Below are 21,320 nucleotides of genomic sequence, written 5' to 3' on the forward strand. Positions count from 1 at the left end.
GTCACAGATGTAGAAAACAAACTTATGGTTACCAAGGGGGGAAGGTAGGGTGGGATGAATTGGGAGACTGGGACTGACATATGTACACTACTATGTATAAAATAGATAACTAATGAGAACCTACTGTATAGCACTGGGAACTCTACTCAATGCTCTGTGGTGAGCTAAATGGGAAGGGAATCTAAAAAGAGTGGAGATAGATAGATAGATAGATAGATAGATAGATAACTTATTCACTTTGTTGTACAGCAGAAACTAACACAATATTATAAAGCAACTATACTCCAATAAAAATTAATTTTAAAAAGATTCCTATAATTAAACATGTGAATAAGTCACACTGACTATTCAGTGAGATTAAAGAAAGACTAAGTGGCCTCATAACAGTTCAGATTGAGTTTTGTTGCCAAATTAGTTTGACATGAACTTACAAAATCCTAACAAAGCTTTTTTGGATTTCTAAACTGTGACTAATGGGCTTTGGATGGACCTGATTAAGTAACCAATTATCGAGCAATTACTGTGTACCAGCTTTAAGATATTGCCATTTGCACTAACCTTTGTAAACAACCTGTCAAAGTAGACATCGTTATCCATAATTTACAAATCAAGAAAGAAGGCTCAAGCACAGGTTAGTGAGCAGCCAGGGCACACTTATAAGTATATGGCAGAGCTGCAGTTTGGACCCAGCTCCTTCTGGCCCCAAAGACAAAAGACAGTGTTGTTTCCTCATTGCATGGTCAAGACCTTTGGTTAGTGTGAGTGTCCATCCCTGTTGCCTTCATAGTTAAATAATAAATAATAATAATAATGCCTTGAAAATATAGAGTTTCTCTGCTTACTCTGCAGTCTCTCTGGGGAAGTTCACCCAATAATCATTTATAAACTAAAGACACCCAGGTGGATCTGGACCCCATTTGTGAGCATCACACTTAGATAGTCAACTTACTGTTGGACATTTCCAACAGTAAGTTGACTATCAGTGAGACAACAGTCAGTTGTCTCACTGACCCAGCGAACTCCAAATGGAACTAATCACCTTTCTTCTCAGCCCTGCTCCTTTTAGAATCCCTTATTCTACTGTCTCAGTTACCCCTAAGCCAAAACCCACCCACTTCCCTCCCTTTCCAACTCTGTTAATCACTAAGTCCTGCGAGGATACTGCTGGAGACCAGCACTGAGGAGGCTGGGGTTTTTTAAGTGCAGTAATTCAAGTTACCAATAAGAAATTTCAGATCCTTTCACCATTCCCAGATAGGATGTATAAAATGAAGGTTCTGACCAACTGTGGATAGCCAAGATAGCCTTAAATCCCATTTACCTGCTCAATAATAAACTACAAAATATTAAACCCTAAGATTTTACTTTGTATTCTAGACTGCTTTTGCTTTATATGTTATTAAATCTGTTTTCTTTTATCTCAAAATTACCTGTATTTTAGCTATTTTGGTGGGTGTGCTGTGATCTTGAGTAGCTAGATATCACGATTTCCAATAACAATGCCTCTAGCCAGTAACTTTGGCTCCAAATTTGTCTTGGGATGCTAAAGAGGTGAAGTAACAGCCACCTATATTTTCGTTCCCATCTTTAGGTAAAAGGCCAAACCTGAAGGTCCACATCAATACCACAAGTGACTCCATCCTCTTGAAGTTCCTGCGTCCAAACCCTAATGTAAAACTGGAAGGTTTTCTCCTGGGATATGGAAGCAACTTATCACCAAACCAGTACTTCCCTCTTCCTGCGGAAGGGAAATACACTGAGGCCGTGGTCGGTAAGATCTTTGGGTTTCAGGTGTAGGAAGAAGAGGTAAAAGGTAATGGGTGTTATATGATACATAACTCTCGAAGCATCATTCTTTCTATACCCTCAGCCGAACCAAATGCCATAATTACAAAACATCTTCATAATTGTTGTAACCCATAGCACAAATTTTTACATTAAAAAATATGTAATGCATACCCTGCTTATACTGCAGAAATAATCAACTTCATTGCCATTATACCTACAGTCCCTGACCACATAACTAAACTTACACAGGGAAAAGAACTAGCTAAAATACCTTAAATCTCTGTAACATAGCTTGTTTATGTGGATTAATTTTCCTCCCTGCTATGTCTTTACTTTCTTCTGATGGAAAATACCATCTACAGCTTTCTGGGTGTCTATTCATGCCGAGATACCTTTAAAAAGAAAAGACAGTGTGTTACATTTAAAATTTTTTAGGGTATTTCAGACAAAAAGATTAAAGTTTGCATTTGTGTTATGAAATTTTACATTTCTTTGAAAGTATTTTTAATCACATTAAAATGTAATTTGAAGATGTAGGTACCTTCAAGCCTTCTCCAGAAAAATTATTTGCAAATAAAAGTTTTTAAAGGATAACATTTTTTTTAAAAGGGATCATCTGTTTAAAATGCTGTCAAAGGCTTCCTGAATAGCCTAAGATGAGATTTATATTTTGATCCACTGCTAGGATTATTGCTAAACAGTCTTTTCATGAACTTCTGAAGTTTAATCCTATAACTTGAACTACTGTAGACCAGATCTGACATTCATGCATATATGTAGCAATGTTGAAGATGAATCTATTTTGTCCTGCAGCCCTTTGTTCTCATAGAGAAGTCTCTGTTGTACTTTAAAATTAGGCAAGCGGGCTTCCCTGGTGGCGCAGTGGTTGAGAGTCCGCCTGCCGATGCAGGGGACACGGGTTCGTGCCCCGGTCTGGGAAGATCCCACATTCCGCGGAGCGGCTAGGCCCGTGAGCCATGGCCACTGAGCCTGCGCGTCCGGAGCCTGTGCTCCGCAACGGGAGAGACCACAACAGTGAGAGGCCCGCATACTGCAAAAAAAAAAAAAAAAATCTCTAAGCACAAAGATTCCCAAACTTCTCCTGGAAGGCTCTTGCAAGCAGCATTTTTTAAACTCTTACCTTATCCTTTAGACCAATGTGCTCTTTTTATCTCCTTTCTCTTCTAGTTTTCTGGTGGAAAAGGAAAAACACATTCCTCTTAGATACTTCCTTTTCCATCTTTCTTTATGCCAAGGAATCTGTGTACTTCTACTTTTATTACTTCAAAATGGACTTGCATTTCCAAATTAAATGTTATTCTCTGGTTGCTTAAATTGATTATTTACAGTCTTTTTTAATGATTATGATTGTAGTAATGGCTCTTAAATGATTAAACAGCTGTGTATTAGTTTTCAATTGCCACTATAACAAATTACCACAAACTTGGTGGCTTAAAACATCACAAATTTATTATCTTACAGTTCTGTATGTCAGAAGCCCAATGTGGGTCTCTCTAGGCTAAAGTCGAGGTTGTAGGCAGGGCTGCATTCCTTTCTGGAGGCTCTGAGGGGAGAATCTGTTTCCCTGCTTTTTTGCAGCTTCTAGAGGGGCCCACATTCCTCTTCTACCTTCAAATCTAAGAAATAACACAAATGAATATATATATATATATATATATATAGTATATATATGTACACACAAAACAGAAAAAGACTCACAGATATAGAAAACAAACTAGTGGTTACCAAAGGGGAAAGGGAAGGGGGCAGGGGCAAGGGATTAAGAGATATGAGCTACTACATATAAAATAGAAAAGCAACAAAGATATCTCATAGAGCACAGGAAATTATAGCCATTATTTTATAATAACTTTTGATGGAGTATAATCTGTAAGAATACTGAATCACTATGCTGTACACCTGAAACTAATATAATATTGTAAATCAACTATACTTCAATAAAAAAAGTCCAACAACATTGGGTCAAACATTGTTCACACCACATCACTTTGATCTCTTCTGCCTTCCCTCTTCCACTTTTAAGGATCCTTGTGATTATATTGAGCCCACCTGGATAATCCAGGCTACTCTCCATATTTCAAGGTCAGTGGATCAACAATCTTAATTGTATCTGCAACCTTAATTCTCCTGTGTCGTGTAACCTAAGATATTCACAGGTCCTGAAGGTGAGGATGTGGGCAATCTTTGAGGGCTATTTTTCTGCCTGGCACAGACTGTATGTTTGAAATTTGTGTCTCTATTCTATTCCCTTTCTGCTACCAATTTATAGTATGGTCATTCTCAATTCTGTTCTTCTGTAAAACAGTAATATAGTCTATTTTTCACAGATGTGCTGTGGGCATGTTAGTGAATTCATGATCACAAAGTGATGAGTTGAAATCCCTTGGGTCCAAGTTGCAAGAGCAAAGAATTTTTATTTCTTTATGGAAAAAAAGCATCACTTATAGCCCCTCTTCTTACTTTATTCTGTAAGAGGATAGTAGTATTTCTTCAGTTGCGCCAAACTATACCCAAATATTGTAACTTACTTTCGTTTTCGAAACAAATATTGTGTCACTTTGTTTGACTCATTCCGCTTCTTGATGTATTTAAGAGATCCCACCACTGAAATGAGAAGCTGTTGATCATTCAGAAATATTGAAGTTAACATTTAGTGATATGTGGACTAATACTCCTACTAAATAATCATTTATAAGCATTTCTACTTTTATTTTAATATCTATCTATCTAGTATTGACAGGTATTTTCAAAAGTCACTTGCTGGTCTTACATGTAAAAATAAAAAACATAAAATATCCCCTTTTGCTATTTTGGAAATTAAGATTCATATGAAACGCCTGTAAAACTTTTACTTCTGTAGAATCTTCTAAGGTTTTTGTAGATTAATTGGAGCAGTAGAAAAAGTAGTATTTTCCCAGGTGACTATTAATAACCATTAATGGCCTTGAGTCCTGTAATGATGTGCTAAAATATGATTCTTGTATAATAGATCTGCTAGTTTCCCATATCCTTTTTTCCCACATCATGAATGTTCTCATTTCTGGCTTACACATTCACTTTTTGCTTTGTTACTTTTATGTTCAGCTGTTGGTAATTTTGCAAACATCCAAAAAAGGAAAAAACTGAGAATTTTTTGACATTGAATCTTCATAGACTCATACTTTATGATGTTCTCTTGACCTCTGAAAACACTTTAATCAACGTCACCTGGGAAGGAAAAAGTTACATTCCATCAGTTTTGTAGAGCAAGTTAAGGAGTTATTTTAGTATCCTTACTGCAAAAAAAGCTTAAATTGGAAAAAAGTCATATATATTTATCACCACCAGGAATTCTGATTTAAGGATTTGTCTTCCAACCAGGTGTTAGGACTCCAAAGGCATATAAGAGGGCAAATTGCTTAATCCTCATGTTCTCACAGCTGCTAACCTTTACATTCACCGCCCTAAGAGAGTGAGTTTCTCACACTGAGCCTCTCAGTTACTCGCCCTGGTCGCCATCTTGCCGGTAACCCCTCAGAGTGATTCCTGCTAGGGAGGAGGAGGACGCGATACCGATAGCCCTGAGGTGCTCTGCCCTGGAGAGATCCTGGACCAGAATGCTAACATCTACATTCTAGGAAAGATCCTCCTCTGCCTGGAGAGGCAGCACCATGTGGGGAAAGACTATGTATGTTTTCAGGGAGACGGACCTGGGTTCAAGCTCAACACAACTACTTACTACGGGAGTAGTTCTGGGTAAGTCATTGAGCTTCTCTCAGTTTCATTTTTTTCATCTATAAAATAGAAAAATAATCAGGAGTGTTGTGAAGACTATAAATAAATTATTATGATAAGACTAACATAAACCCTAGCACAGAGTAGGTATGTTTTATAATTTTTGTTAGTTGCTTTTATAACAAACGGAGTGGTTTTAGATAATATACCTAACTTTCTGAGCTTTGTTTCAGTTGCTAATAATGAACGGACTAAATCACTGGTAAAGTTTTGGTCAGCTCTAAGATTTTAGCGCTTAGATTAAAAAAACCTTAGTCTAAATAATAGTCCTGTGCTTTCATTTTCTGTTTTGTTTGTTTTTTGGAGGATGCAGTGTCAGTAAAATTGCAGAGGTAGATTGTTTTAGCAGAGCTGTCAGTAACTGAAAAGAAGTAACCATGCTTACCTGTCTACCGCAACTAAGAAGTGTTTTCTTGGAAAGGATAACTCCCCAAACTGATTAAGAAACAAAAGAAGCAAAAGCTAAGACTGTGACACAGCACTCTTGGCGCACACACAAGTGTCTTCCATAGTCACCATCTTTTAGTCCTAAAGGGGGGATTCCCTTTCAGTGCAATTGGCTGAATAGCATTGTCAGGTGACTCTTATTAGAGTTTCACAGCTGTGGCCTCCAAAGGAGAAGGTGAATCCTCACAAGATACAGCTGAAAGGGTTTGGCATCCCTAGATTTCACTTTTCTTGTCTCTGTCTTACAAAGCAATTTTTAGCAAGAACATGGCAAGAATTTTGACCTGTCCTACTAAATACAGATCAAAATAAGACCTTGCCACTGTTTCATTTATTTTAACTGATGGTATTTTTATCTTAACAAGTTCAGGCCAAAGTATAATCATCAGTTTCTTATTCTGACATTTCTTGTTTGCTTTTATTTCACTGGGGAAAATTAATTTTAAAATTTTTTGAATAAAATTTATTTACAATGATTCAGATATGAAAATTATATGCTTATAAATGCAATTTATATTCCTGTATATTATTAACACCCCTTACAAGTTTTACCCTTAATTTTTACATTTGTATAGAAAGCAAGAGCAAATGCACAGTTTTCTCTCATCATTGCAACCCTTAGAACTTCAGCTGTCCTTTTCATCATAAAAATATTTAAGCATGCTCTATTCATTTTTATGGAAGTGGGATGAAATACAAAATAATAGATATTCTACTATTTATTACAGGGAAGGATAAATATTACCTAATGACAAAAAACAAGTGAATATTTATTGTGGTAAGTGCCACAAGGAAGGTGATGGTGGATTCACTGAAGAAAAATAGCTGGAGGTTGAAAATAACTGAAGGAACTATATAAGGAATTAATTAAGCTGAAAAATAACTAGTGAAAATGGGCAAGGTAAACTAACAGGAAGCAAAGATACAGTGTCAGCCATTGAAGCCAGCTCAGGTCTCCTGATCTCTGGCAGAATTAGCAAGAGACTGAGCAGAAAGAGCAAACTAGCAGCCTGCGGTGAATACAGGGTAGTCCCAAAATGCAGATGAGGGATATGATAGTTATGCAGGGGTAGGTAGTAGTATTACTGCCCTTTTACACATAAGAAAACTGAACCTCTGAGAGTTTTAAGTAAACTTCCCAAAGTGCCTCAGATGGTAAATAGCACCAGGGTTTGAACCCAGGAAGTCTGGCTCAAGAACCTGAGCTCTGAAACACTGCACTCTACCGCCTCTCAAAACGTAGGGAATTTTATCTGTTCTTCTACGGCGGAAAGTACACACAAGCCCCTGATTTGTTGCTTCTGTAATGTCCTTTATTTTATTTACTTACTTTTTTCTTTTTATAATGTCCTTTAAATAGTAAACAGACAAAAAGAAAGGCCATGTATCATGGAAGGAGGCATTGGCTACCTAACTCATTAAGGTTTAAATGAGTTAAAATATGTAAAGCAGTTCCTATGTCCCCAAAACTTGGTCTCTTCTACCCACACCACCACCACCATCTTTCTTTATTGTAAGCTGCCCATCTGTCAAGCCCTACTGCCCCTACTCTTCCTAAGGCCATATCTGGCCAAGGAAGGCAACATTTTTGTCTCTCACCGTGAATATCCTAGAGGCTAAGCATTTTCTTTGACCATCATTCTTAATAAATTGCTATTTGTTTTTATTTTGGTGTGTCTAGTCTGTTCCCAGACTCTATACAAATAGAAAACTCCCAGGAGCTAAGGACCCTAGAAGCCTTAGATTTCTTTTTCACGTCCAATGTTGTCATAATTTAGAAGCATGATGAGTGAATGAATGGGTGAGAGTCAAGGGAGAGACCCAGGAAATCTGAAACAGCTGTGGGTCACATTTAAGATGGATTTTTCTCTTCTGTTTAAAACTATTTCTTACTTAGTTCTTTCTCTGGAAATGGTTTTATCACTGGGAAGTATTTGGCTTTAAATAGTCAAGATTAACCCAGATTTTTCATTGAAAAAATAGGAATCTCAGAATCACTTGATTTTCCTCCAAGGTGCAAAATTTAGCAGAACTTGAGTAAGCTTCAAAGGGGAATTTTTAAAGAAAGTGGCCTAGTGGGTACCAATTTCTTAATAAATGTTATGCCACCACTGAAACAATTCGCCATGAGTTTATACCAGAAAAGCCTTGTTTGATGACAGATGCCCATTTCACCTATTTTGATAAAGGTAACATCTTTTCAAAGTTCTATTTTTTCTATTGGATTCAACTATAATGGTCTTCCTGATCTCACCAAACAATAGATAAACTGGCTCCAAATTTATCATTTCTTGGAAATACAATAAAAGAAACTCAATATTCTAATATAAAGCACAACAATTTTTTTCAAAGGTATTGCACAGTGCACTGAGACCAAAATCTAACTTTTAAAATTTTATTCTTAATTATTTCTAGAAGGATTCCCCAAAATAGCGTATGGCCCTTTTGTCATGGGTCAGAAGTTACCCTGTTGCAGATTTATGGCAAGAGGCTTGTTGATGAGAAGTGGTCTTAGAAAGATAGCTGCCAATAGGAGGATAAATTAGAGGGTTATCTGGGACAGATACTAGATAATGTTTAGACTTTATAATTTCCTTTATTTTTAGGAATGCATCTCAAAACCAAGGACTACAATCAAATCCTAGTTTCCTAACTACCCATATATTATTTCCTTAAACATTTTACTTTCTCTGGACACAACACTCTGTCACATACTGATCCCGTCTGAAGTGCTATGCTGTGAGCGCCAGCATTTAGTCACATTCTGGTTTGGATCGTTCCATTTTCATTATTTTGTTTTTGTTTTCACTAGTCATGTCTCACCAACCAAACAGGTGCTCAGGGTGAGAGCTGACTCTCACCATCCCTCGTGTACTGCATGATCAGGGTCAATAGATCTGTGGATGTAGGAACTGACTCCCCAGAATCTGCTGGGAGTTTGCTGGGCAGGTCTCCCAGTCAACACAATAAAGTCCCTCTTTGCCTGGGGTAGAAATCTCTAGGAGAAAAAAAAAATGATGTAACTGGCTGACAGCGTTGACTCTACCCTATTTCTCAGGCCTGGTTATGGTTTACACCTGCTGTTCTGGCTTAATTATTAATGGTGCTCCCATTTCTCTCAAAAGTGTCCCAGTTTAGTTGAAAAATTATGTACATAAAACACACGTGGGAGAAAGCCTTGAATTCTTAGCATCATCCCCCAGTCTTTCATCACCTGATTCCAAGCTAATAGGTCAGCCTTTTCTCTGCCACTGGGGGTACTCCTCAAGGAGAAGAGGTTTGCCGCAGGTTGGCCTGATGCATTTCATGAACGAGGCTGAGTGCATAGTAGCCGCTCACCAAATGCTGGAGTGGAAGTTCTCACCAACCCACGAGCTGATGCTTTAATGTCATTGGGCACCTACAACATGCTGGGCCAAGGGCTTTACAGAGACGGGTCATTGATTCCTCACAGCAACTCCTTGATGCAGCTACTATTAGCATCCTCTTCTTCCCAATGAAGACAGTAAATCCCTGAGAAGTGAAGGAGTCTGCAGGTGGCAGGCTGGCTCTAAAGCCCATGCATTTGACTACCATGCCATAGTGCTTTCCCCATGGCGTCTAAGTGTTCTGTGACCTTTGAACCCTATGTACAAACTCATCTCCTGGGAATTATTCCTGACCCCTCAACCCCCGCATGGTAACGCTGACTGAGCATTTAAAAAGAAAGAAAACACCTTGCTGATTTGAAGGCTCTGGTTTACCACCTAATAGTTAACATGATCTAGCTTTATTATTTGAAAGGAAAATATCCAAAGTCCCAACTTTTCAGTCATATTTCCTGTAGAGATAACATTAACAAAGTGATGCATTCACTGGAAAATGTGTGTGTGTGCAGGCTCTCCATCAAGAGCGAGCCCTTGCCAAACATTAAACAAGTTCACAGACAACACCCTACATTAAATTTCTCTGTGGGATGCACATATAAAACACAGGCAAGGAAAAAACTACCAGCGATGAAGTCAACAGGTTTAATGTCTAACAGGTCTCTGCGCTAGGAAAGGCTGGGTGCTGGCTGTGGCAGCAAGTGGTAGGAGAAAGTGTTTGTTAAGTATTGGTTTCCAGGGTCAGGGAGAGAATTTGTCAGCGCTTGCAAGTGAGGCAGGGTTAGCTTGGGACAGTGGCTGAGTGAGAAGCTCCAGACTGAAAGCCAGGATGACAGGAAATGAGGAATTACCTGGTCCATCTGGGTTGTGGTCAGGATGCAGGGTGGGATTGGGAATGGAGGGGCAGGTCGGGTGTGGCTTCCTGGGCCTGTGACCCGTGCACTCAGAGGAGCCCTGCAGTGAAGTTTAATGCTTTGCTGTCTTGGAAAGTTTAGTAAGCTTACCTTTCAGTTTCATCTCATCAGTGAGGTGGGAGGGGACAACGGTGTGTGCGCTGAGGGCTTGGCGCCTGGGCTCTTGTCTTTGTCTGCCACACTCTCCCTTAATTTGCTTCTCAACTGCCTGGTCCCCCACCCACTGCTGTAGGCCTTCCTCTTCCCACCTCCACTTAGCAACTACTGCTGTCCTCCACCTTCCGCAGGGACTTGGTTGTGGATGCAGGGAGGGTCCGGTGGGCACCTCCCCCCTTGGTGACATCTGGCAGGATGTGCTGGCAGCAGTCCCCGCACTGGCTGGCAATGACACAGTGCATTAGCTTCTTTCCCACCCCCATTCAGGTAGCTCTGTCCTAGGACTGAGGTTACAATCCCTTGGGGTCTGTGGGTTCTGATGGCGGGCCTTTGGGAAAGGGAGACTGGCTTTTTTTTTGCCCTGGGGGCTGAGGTGTGGGCTAAGGTGCTTTGATGCTGAGGCTGCCTCTGGTGGGAAAGGGTTCCACACAGTCAGGAGAGAGGGGTGGGGGAGGTGAGGGTGTGCACACCTCTGCAGGGCACAACATGAAATAGCCAGTAAATACCATGACAGGTCAAGACAGAGTCCATGAAAGAGAGAAAATGTTTTATATTTTGGTGTCTTTAATGTTACTTTTAAAAGAGCAGATCCATCGTTTGATTTTTGCATTGATGGGGGTCATAAACTTACGTAGTAAGCACCAGGCGAAGTGTGTATTTTCAGTAGCTTTGCCTCCCCAGCTCTCACCAAAATTATAGGAAAACCCTCAGAAAAAGTTTTCAGCAATGTCTTCCACATTGAAATCTGTCGTTGAAATGCTCCTCTGTTTGGAAAAAGGGTGCATCTTTCCTTCCAGACAGCCAACTGAAGAGCAAAGGAGTGTGGCAGAGCTTTCGGGGGTCCACCTTACAGTGTTTAGGAAAAGCCCCTTTGAACCTCTTCCATCCACCTCTGCCTTTTCCACGTCCTCTCTTCTCATCAAAGAGATGAGTTGTCATCTCTTATGTAGAGGCTTCACTCTGCAGCACAGAGATGAGGGGCTGCTTCTTACTGCCGCCATCAGTTCTGAACAATTCCTCTTGTAACATACATACCAACATGAGCTTCATGTCAGCTCCCTTCTGTGGTCTATGACTGAATATTCTAGAATCCCACCAATGGCAGATGCTCCTAGTCATTTTTGCATTAGCAGTTGCTCTGTGGTCCAAGGTGGCTACGCCTTTTATGGATTGTTTAACCTTCACCATTGTCCCACCCTGCTTGGGCGCCAGGGCCCTCAGGCTGCCTCTTAAGGGCTGAGAGAAGCCAGAACTGTCTCGGAGCCCCAGGGCATAGCAGAATGTTTTGTCAAAATGGGCAGTTGTTCATTTTCCAAGTGATTTTGTAACGTTTAACAGAAACAAGGCCTGAACAGTGATTAGTAGGATTTGCTTTAAAATTTGGCTTAAATTATTTTTCAGGTGAAAGGGAAGGATTATCCTTACACACAAAACCACATAGTATTTATAAGAAAGAACTTCAAAGGAAAAAAATATCAGTTCTACAGATAGGCTCCTCAAAGACGAATTCAGTGGTTGAAGTTTACCTGCTTTTCAAAAGATTATTTGCTGTTGCTGACAGCTATTTCCCAGACCTATACTTATTTTTCTTTTCTTTCTGCAAAGCGTCAAGCTTCCTCCATCTTTACTCCAGCCCCAGGCAATAAAGGGGTAAAGAAAAAGATTCATTCATTCTTTCAGAAAATGTTTGTTGTGCAATTACTATGTTTCTAGGTTTAAAGGTACAGAAATGAGCAAAATATGAACTGAATCTGGGCCAGATCCCACGTGATCCTCAGCCCACATCTTCCTACAGAGGCTTAGAAATACTCTAAAAGGTGGAGGACTTCTATCTGTGATGATTCATGTTGCTATAGACGTTCATTTTTATGTACAGCTAAGGGCAAGGTACTAGTAATCTACTTAGTGATTTATTAAAAATTGCTAATCTTCTGTATTCATAAACTCAGTAAGCATAGTAAATTTAGAGCAGAACTGGCACTACCTATAACTACTGTCTTCTATTTGGACTTCTGGCTTCCATGAGGCTTTGCAAAGCTATGACTTAGCAGGATTTCCCCAATTTTCCAGAAAAATGCCCCATTAGTGTTTTTCCAAAAGGGACACTGAATGTCCTGAAAGGATGTCAGTGATATTCCTGAGTTGGTCAAGACTATCAATGGCCATTGTTAGAGCTTGTTAATATGTAATTACTTTAGGGTTACTTAATTATCACAGATGTGTTTTGTGGTGAGCTTTGTTGTATCTCAATACTACCTTTTGACAGGATACATCTGTTGCCTCAGTGATATTTGAGCTTCTCATTTTCTAGTAACCGGGCTTCAGAATGGATGTGGACTTTGGTTCAAATACAAATCATTTGTACCCCATTGCTGAAAGCAGTTTGCTGCTGTGCTGTCAATTTGTTATCCTTACTTTGTCGCTGGAATGTGAGAATGGGGGTGGGCACAGGGAGCAAGGTTGGTTACACGACTGAAATTTACAACTGCTTAGAGTAACCTTTCAAGCAACGAGTAGCATTTTATGGTCTCTTTACCCTTCAAACCTCTCACCAGATTGCACCCCTCTCTCAGCGAGACTGCCCTCTTCCAGCCCTCCTTCATGGACCAGCAGGTGAGGGAACAGTGTCTGCAGCACGGGCAAGGCAGCTGAGACAGAACTGCAGCACCAAGGGCCCCCCTGAAGTTCTGTTTGCTTACCCGCAGCGTGGCCGCACTTAAGATTGTGCTTTTTAAGAATTGAGTGGCCTCGCTTAAGACTGTGCTTTTTAAGAACTGAATAGTCCGTGAGTGGGACTCTGCCTGGGCTTAAAACAGAAGGAGGCTTTTCAAGGGTAACTTTCAAACAGACATTACTCAGTGTTGATGAAATAAGACACAGGAGCTGTCTGCCAAATGCTAAAAGCTAAAGGGAATACTTAAATTTGGATTGTACCCCTCAGGTCAGATTACAGCTAAGTGTGGCATGTGGATGCTTGCGGATGCAGAGAAAAACTAATAATTTTCTGTATGGAGATTTCCATGACCATAGATTTTTTTTTCAGGTTTTGTGGATGATGTTCTTAATAGGAGTCTTATGATATGCCACATTGATTTCCAATAAAATAGTTACCTTAGCTTATCAAATCCTAAAGTACCTTCAACTATAAATCATACCACTATTTTATATAAATCTAAGAAAGAATAAAGCTGCTGATTAATGACACTGCTTTTGCAGCCCTCGGGGCTTGTGAGGGAGCTTCCTTTGACTCACTGATACATAAATTTTTTTTAACATCTTTATTGGAGTATAATTGCTTTACAGTGGTGTGTTAGTTTCTGCTTTATAACAAAGTGAATCAGCTATACACATACATATATCCCCATATCTCTTCCCTCTTGCGTCTCCCTCCCACCCTCCCTATCCCACCCCTCTAGGTGGTCATAAAGCACCCAGCTGATCTCCCTGTGCTATGCGGCTTCTTCCCATTAGCTATCTATTTTACATTTGGTAGTGTATATATGTCCATGCCACTCTCTCACTTCATCCCAGCTTACACTTCCCCCTCCCCATGTCCTCAAGTCCATTCTCTAGTCTGCGTGTTTATTCCTGTCCTGCCCCTAGGCTCTTCAGAACCTTTTTTTTTTTTTTTTTAGATTTCATATATATGTGTTAGCATACGGTATTTATTTTTCTCTTTCTGACTTACTTTACTTTGTATGACAGTCTCTAGGTCCATCTACCTCACTACAAATAACTCAATTTTGTTTCTTTTTATAGCTAATATTCCATTGTATATATGTGCCACATCTTCTTTATCCATTCGTCTGTTAATGGATGCTTAGGTTGCTTCCATGTCCTGGCTATTGTAAATAGAGCTGCAATGAACATTGTGGTACATGACTCTTTTTGAATTATGGTTTTCTCAGGGTATATGTCCAGTAGTGGGATTGCTGGGTCATATGATAGTTCTATTTTTAGTTTATTAAGGAACCTCCATACTGTTCTCCATAGTGGCTGTATCAATTTACATTCCTACCAACAGTGCAAGAGGGTTCCTTTTTCTCCATACCCTCTCCAGCATTTATTGTTTGTAGATTTTTTGATGATGGCCATTCTGACTGGTGTGAGATGATATCTCACTGTAGTTTTGATTTGCATTTCTCTAATGATTAATGATGTTGAGCATTCTTTCATGTGTTTGTTGGCAGTCTGTATATCTTCTTTGGAGAAATGTCTATTTAGGTCTTCTGCCCAAGGGTTGGGTTTGGTTGTTTGCTTTTTTTGATATTGAGCTGCGTGAGCTGCTTGTGAATTTTGTAGATTAATCCTTTGTCAGCTGCTTCGTTTGCAAATATTTTCTCCCATTCTGAGGGTTGTCTTTTTGTCTCGTTTATGGTTTCCTTTGCTATGCAAAAGCTTTTAAGTTTCATTAGGTCCCATTTATTTTTGTTTTTATTTCCATTTCTCTAGGAGGTAGGTCAAAAAGGATCTTACTGTGATTTATGTCATAGAGTGTTCTGCCTATGTTTTCCTCTAAGAGTTTTATAGTGTCTGGCCTTCCATTTTGAGTTTATTTTTGTGTATGGTGTTAGGGAGTGTTCTAATTTCATTCTTTTACATGTAGCTGTCCAGTTTTCCCAGCACCACTTATTGAAGAGTCTGTCTTTTCTCCATTGTATATTCTTGCCTCCTTTATCAAAAATAAGGTGACCATATGTGTGCGGGTTTATCTCTGGGCTTTCTATCCTGTTCCATTGATCTATCTTTCTGTTTTTGTGCCAGTACCATACTGTCTTGATTATTTTAGCTTTGTAGTATAGTCTGAAGTCCGGGAGCCTGATTCCTCCAGCTCCATTTTTCTTTCTCAAGATTGCTTTGGCTATTTCGAGTCTTTAGTGTTTCCATACAAATTGTGAAAGTGTTTGTTCTAGTTCTGTGAAAAATGCCGTTGGTAGTTTGATAGGGATTTCATTGAATCTGTAGATTGCTTTGGGTAGTATAGTCGTTTTCACAATGTTGATGCTTCCAATTCAAGAACATAGTATATCTCTCCATCTGTTTGTATCATCTTTAATTTGTTGCATCAGTGTCTTATAGTTTTCTGCATACAGGTCTTTTGTCTCCTTAGGTAGGTTTATTCCTAGTTATTTTATTCTTTTTGTTGCAGTGGTAAATGGGAGTGTTTCCTTAATTTCTCTTTCAGATTTTTCATCATTACTATATAGGAATGCACAATATTAATGTGCATTAATTTTGTATCCTGCTACTTTACCAAATTCATTGATCAGCTCTAGTAATTTTCTGGTAACATCTTTAGGATTCTCTATGTTTAGTATCATGTCATCTGCAAACAGAGACAGCTTGACTTCTTCATTTTCAATTTGGATTCCTATTTATTTCTTTTTCTTCTCTGATTGCTGTGACTAAAACTTCCATAACTATGTTGAATAATAGTGGTGAGAGTGGACAACCTTGTCTTGTTCCTTATCTTAGAGGAAATGGTTTCAATTTTTCACCATTGAGAATGATGTTTGCTGTGGGTTTGTCATATATGGCCTTTATTATGTTGAGGTAAGTTCCCTGTATGCCTACTTTCTGGAGGGTTTTTATCATAAATGGGTGTTGAATTTTGTTGAAAGCTTTATCTGCATCTATTGAGATGATCATATGGTTTTTACCCTTCAATTTGTTAATATGGTTTATCACATTGATTGATTTACATATATTGAAGAATCCTTACATTCCTGGGATAAACCCCACTTGTTCGTGGTGTATGAGCCTTTTAATGTGTTGTTGGATTCTGTTTGCTAGTATTTTGTTGAGGATTTTTGCATCTATGTTCATCAGTGATATTGGCCTGTAGTTTTCTTTCTTTCTGACGTCATTGTCTGGTTTTGGTTTCAGGGTGATGGTGGCCTCATAGAATGAGTTTGGAAGTGTTCCTCCCTCTACTATATTTTCGAAGAGTTTGAGAAGGATAAGTGTTTGTTAGCTCTTCTGTAAATGTTTGATAGAATTCTCCTGTGAAGCCATGTGGTCCTGGGCTTTTGTTTGTTGGAAGATTTTTTAATCACAGTTTCAATTTCAGTGCTTGTGATTGGTCCGTTTATATTTTCTGTTTCTTCCTGTGTCAGTCTTGGAAGGCTGTGCTTTTCTAAGAATTTGTCCATTTCTTCCAGGTTGTCCATTTTATTGGCATATAGTTGCTTGTAGTAATCTCTCATGATCCTTTGTATTTCTGCAGTGTCAGTTTGTACTTCTCCTTTTTCATTTCTAATTCTGTTGATTTGAGTCTTCTTTTTTTTCTTGATGAGTCTGGCTAATGAGTTATCAATTCTGTTTATCTTCTCAGAGAACCAGCTTTTAGTTTTATTGATCTTTGCTATCATTTCCTTCATTTCTTTTTCATTTATTTCTGATCTTATATTTATGATTTCTTTCCTTCTGCTAACTTTGGGGTTATTTTGTTCTTCTTTCTCTAATTGCTATAGGTGTAAGGTTAGGTTGTTTATTTGAGATGTTTCTTGTTTCTTGAGGTAAGATTGTATTGCTATAAACTTCCCTCTTAGAACTGCCTTTGCTGCATCTCATAAGTTTTGGGTCATCGTGTTTTCATTGTCATTTGTTTCTAGGTATTTTTTGCTTTTCTCTTTGATTTCTTTAATGATCTCTTGGTTATTTAATAGTGTATTGTTTAGCCTCCATGTGTTTGTATCTTTTTTTACAGATTTTTTCCTGTAATTGGTATCTAGTCTCATGGCATTGTGGTCAGAAAAGATACTTGATACACTTTCAATTTTCTTAAATTTACCAAGGCTTGATTTGTGACCCAAGATATGATCTATCCTGGAGAAGTTTCCATGAGCACTTGAGAAGAAAGTGTATTCTGTTGTTTTTGGATGGAATGTCCTATAAATATCAGTTAAATCTATCTGGTCTATTGTGTCATTTAAAGCTTGTGTTTCCTTATTTATTTTCATTTTGGATGATCTGTCCATTGGTGAAAGTGGGATGTTAAAGTCCCCTACTATTATTTTGTTACTGTCGATTTCCCCTTTTATGGCTGTTAACAATAACCTTATGTATTGTGGTGCTCCTATGTTGGGTGCATAGAGATTTACACTTGTTATATCTTCTTCTTGGATTGATCCCTTGATCATTATATAGTGTCCTTCTTTGTCTCTTGTAGTAGTCTTTATTTTAAAGTCTGTTTTGTCTGATGTGAGAATTGCTACTCAGTTTTCTTTTGATTTGCATTTGCATTGAATATCGTTTTCCATCCCCTCACTTTCAGCCTGTATGTGTCCCTACATCTGAAGTTGGGTCTGTTGTAGACAGCACATACACAGATCTTGTTTTTTTATCCATTCAGCCAGTCTCTGTCTTTTGGTTGGAGCAGTTAATCCACTTACATTTAAGGTAGTTATCAATATGTATGTTCCTATTACCGTTTTCTTAATTGTTTTGGGTTTGTTATTTTAGGTCTTTTCCTTCTCTTGTGTTCTCTGCCTACAGAAGTTCCTTTAGCATTTGTTGTAAAGCTGGTTTTGTGGTGCTGATTTCTCTTAGCTTTTGCTTGCCTATAAAAGTTTTAATTTCTCCGTCAAATCTGAAGGAGATTCTTGCTGGGTGGAGCCATCTTGGTTGTAGGTTTTCCCTTTCATCCCTTTAAATATGTCTTGCCACTCCCTTCTGGCTTGCAGAGTTTCTGCTGAAAGATCAGCTGTTAACATTATGAGGATTCCATTGTATGTTATTTGTTGTTTTTCCCTTGCTGCTTTTAATATTTTTTCTTTGTATTTAATTTTTGACTGTTTGATTAATATGTGTCTTGACATGTTTCTCCTTGGATTTATCCTCTATGGGACTGTCTGCACTTCCTGGAGTTGATTGACTATTTCCTTTCCCATATTTGGGAAGTTTTTAACTCTGATCTTTTCAAATATTTTCTCAGTCTCTTTCTTTTTCTCCTCTTCTTCTGGAACCCCTACAGTTCGAATGTTGGGATGCTTAATGTTGTCCCAGAGGTCTCTGAGACTGTGCTCAATTCTTTTCATTCTTTTTTCTTCTGCTCTGCGGTAGTTATTTCCACTATTTTATCTTCCAGGTCACTTATCTGTTCTTCTGCCTCAGTTATTCTGCTATTGATTACTTCTAGAGAATTTTTAATTTCAATTATTGTGTTGTTTGTCATTGTTTGTTTGCTCTTTAGTTCTTCTAGGTCCTTATTAAACGTTTCTTGTATTTTCTGCATTCTATTTCCAAGATTTTTGATCATCTTTACTATCATTACTCTGAATTCTTTTTCAGGTAGACTGCTTATTTCCTCTTCATTTGTTTGGTCTGAGGGGTTTTTACCTTGCTCATTCATCTGCTGTGTGTTTCTCTGTCTTCTCATTTTGCTTAACTTACTGTGTTTGCAGTCTCCTTTTCACAGGCTGCAGGTTCATAGTTCCCGTTGTTTTTGGTATCTGCCCCCAGTGGGTACAGTTGGTTCAGTGGGTTGTGTAGGCTTCCTGATGGTGGGGACTCGTACCTGTGTTCTGGTGGATGAGGCTGGATCTTGTCTTTCTGATGGGCAGGACCGTGTCCGGTTGTGTGTTTTGGGGTGTCTGTGACCTTATTGTGATTTTAGGCAGCCTCCCTGCTAATGGGTGGGGTTGTGTTCCTGTCTTGCTAGTTGTTTTGCATAGGATATCCAGTCCTGTTGCTTGCTGTTTGTTGAGTGGAGCTGGGTCTTAGCACTGAGATGGAGATCTCTGGGAGAGCTCTCACCGACTGCTATTATGTGGGGCCAGGAGGTCTCTGGTGTACCAGTGTCCTGAACTCAACTCTCCCACCTCAGAGGCACAGGCCTGACACCTGGCTAGAGCACCAAAACCAGTTCAGTCACATGGCTTTTGGGATGTCTGTGGTCTTCTACCAGCATTCAGTATGTGTTCTGTAGGAGTTGTTCCACATGTAGATGTATTTCTGATGTATTTGTGGGGAGGAAGGTGATCTCCACGTCTTACCCCTCTGGCATCTTGAAGCCACCTCCCGATACATAAATTTTATATTATCTATTTTTTGTCAAAAGAGATGATTTTATTTTTAATAAATTCTTTGTTAGAATAGCTTTAGGTTTAAGAAAAGTTGCAAGTATAAGACAGAGAATTTCTGTGTACTTGACATCCAATTTCTCCTATTCACGTCTTATGTTAATATGGTACATTTGTCACAACTAAGGAACCAATATTGATACATTATTAGCTAAAGTCCACAATTGATTTGATTTCCTCCATTTTAACCTAAGATCTTGTTCCATTCCAAAGTCCCATGCAGGACACCACATCACACCTAGTCATGTCCCCTTAGGCTCCTGTAGACTCAATCTCCCAGACCTTTCTTGGTTTTGATTACCTTAATGGTTTGGAGGAGTCATGGTTAGGTATTTTGTAGAATGTCTTTCAGTTTAGTTTTGTCTGATGTTTCTTCTCTTGTTTAGACTGGGGTTTTGGGGAGGAAGAGATGTATTACTTTAAAAAAATATTAAAAGGAAAGTAAGCAAAAGAAAAATTACTGCTAAATATTCTTCACCTTGAGAATCCAACTCTCATGCCTCACCCTTCAACTCAGAGCTATCGGTGTTTTTCTACCACATCACTCTGTGCCAGCATGAACCGTGGTTAGGCCATGTTTTGGAAACACTGCTCCTCTGGGTTTCCTTCTAAATCACTGACCCTCTTCAGCCAGTTTTGAAGCTGTTCCTTTCTTGACCTTACTGGAAGGTGTCAGGCAGTGGCAGCAAGAACCAAACTGCCCCTGGCCAATGTACCATGCCACTGACTGTTAAATGTATTTGAGAGATTTTAAAAGCTGGGGAAAAAGTATGTCTTAGAACCAATGAAGTATGGTATTCTGAACTTTTAATATGCCATTTCCTATAAAACAGCTTTATATTGAATATTGTCAAATTACCATTTGGGGTTCAGACATAAATATGTTGATGTTATCTCTCCAAATCAAATCAAAACCAGTCAACTTCCACCTGCTAGATTCATGAAAAGTTGAATATATTTTCCTTAAGACTCTATCACTGCCCCCACAGTTTTAAAAATCCCAAGGAGCTGGTACAGTCCCGATGGAGGCCCATCCAACTTCTGCGTGCTGTATGGCTTAATTGCATTCAAGACCACCTCGACTGCACTAAGCCCTGTTGTGTGCTGGTCCTCCACCACCGTATCAGGTGCCTGCTGGCCAAAATCCCTGCATGGGCAGGCACAGCTGCTCAGAGGAGACCCGTTCTGTAAACAGGCCTGTGGCTCAGTGCCCAGTGTTCTCCTTGGCGGGTTTCCAGGGCGGCAGCTCAAGGGTCTTACTCTCCAACCCAGAAGCATTTCTAAGACTCCATCTGCCTCAGGAGAGCAAGAGGAGATTCCAGCCTCCACTGGGGACCCAGAGGGAGTTGTCTCTCCCCTCTTTGGGGATGAACTGAGGATTAAGCCTCAGTGTTGTTTTTAAACCTCCAAATCACGATAGAAACAATCTGGCCTCTTTTTTTTTTTTTAATCAAAAATAAAACCTAACTACTGACAAAAGGTGTTTATGGACTGTCTTTAACAGGCTCAAAGTTACTTGGAAATTGATTTTGATTTTGAAACTTCTCTCTGGTCCTTGAAGAGTGTCTGGGATGATGTCCACCTTCCCTGATTGGGTCCAAAGGGTCCCAGATCTTTAAAGCACAACGGTGAGAGCAGAGTGGTGCCTGACCCTCTCCTGCTAGGATAAAGCCTGCACACCCTCCACAGATCTGGTCTCTGACAGGATGTTTGCAAGCCAGCTGTCTTTAGCTTATGGAGAAAGTGGCTCTCTGTACATTGTGATTTCAGGG

At 39.3% G+C, this 21,320-nt stretch overlaps 1 protein-coding gene across 3 annotated transcripts in view; it reads left to right on the forward strand.

Annotated features, from left to right (window-relative positions):
• The window catches only part of ABI3BP (ABI family member 3 binding protein), a gene marked incomplete at both ends in the record, with an annotated part of 249,712 nt that overhangs the window by 53,487 nt on the left and 174,905 nt on the right, over positions 1-21,320 (forward strand). For all 3 annotated transcript variants that reach the window (XM_079704665.1, XM_079704666.1, XM_079704667.1), the window contains one exon: positions 1,592-1,771. In XM_079704665.1, coding sequence (XP_079560791.1) covers positions 1,592-1,771 — 180 coding nt within the window. The remainder of the gene's footprint in view (positions 1-1,591; positions 1,772-21,320) is intronic.

This window comes from Hyperoodon ampullatus (assembly GCF_949752795.1).
Source record: "Hyperoodon ampullatus genome assembly, chromosome: 5".
NCBI classification, from domain to species: domain Eukaryota; kingdom Metazoa; phylum Chordata; class Mammalia; order Artiodactyla; family Ziphiidae; genus Hyperoodon; species Hyperoodon ampullatus.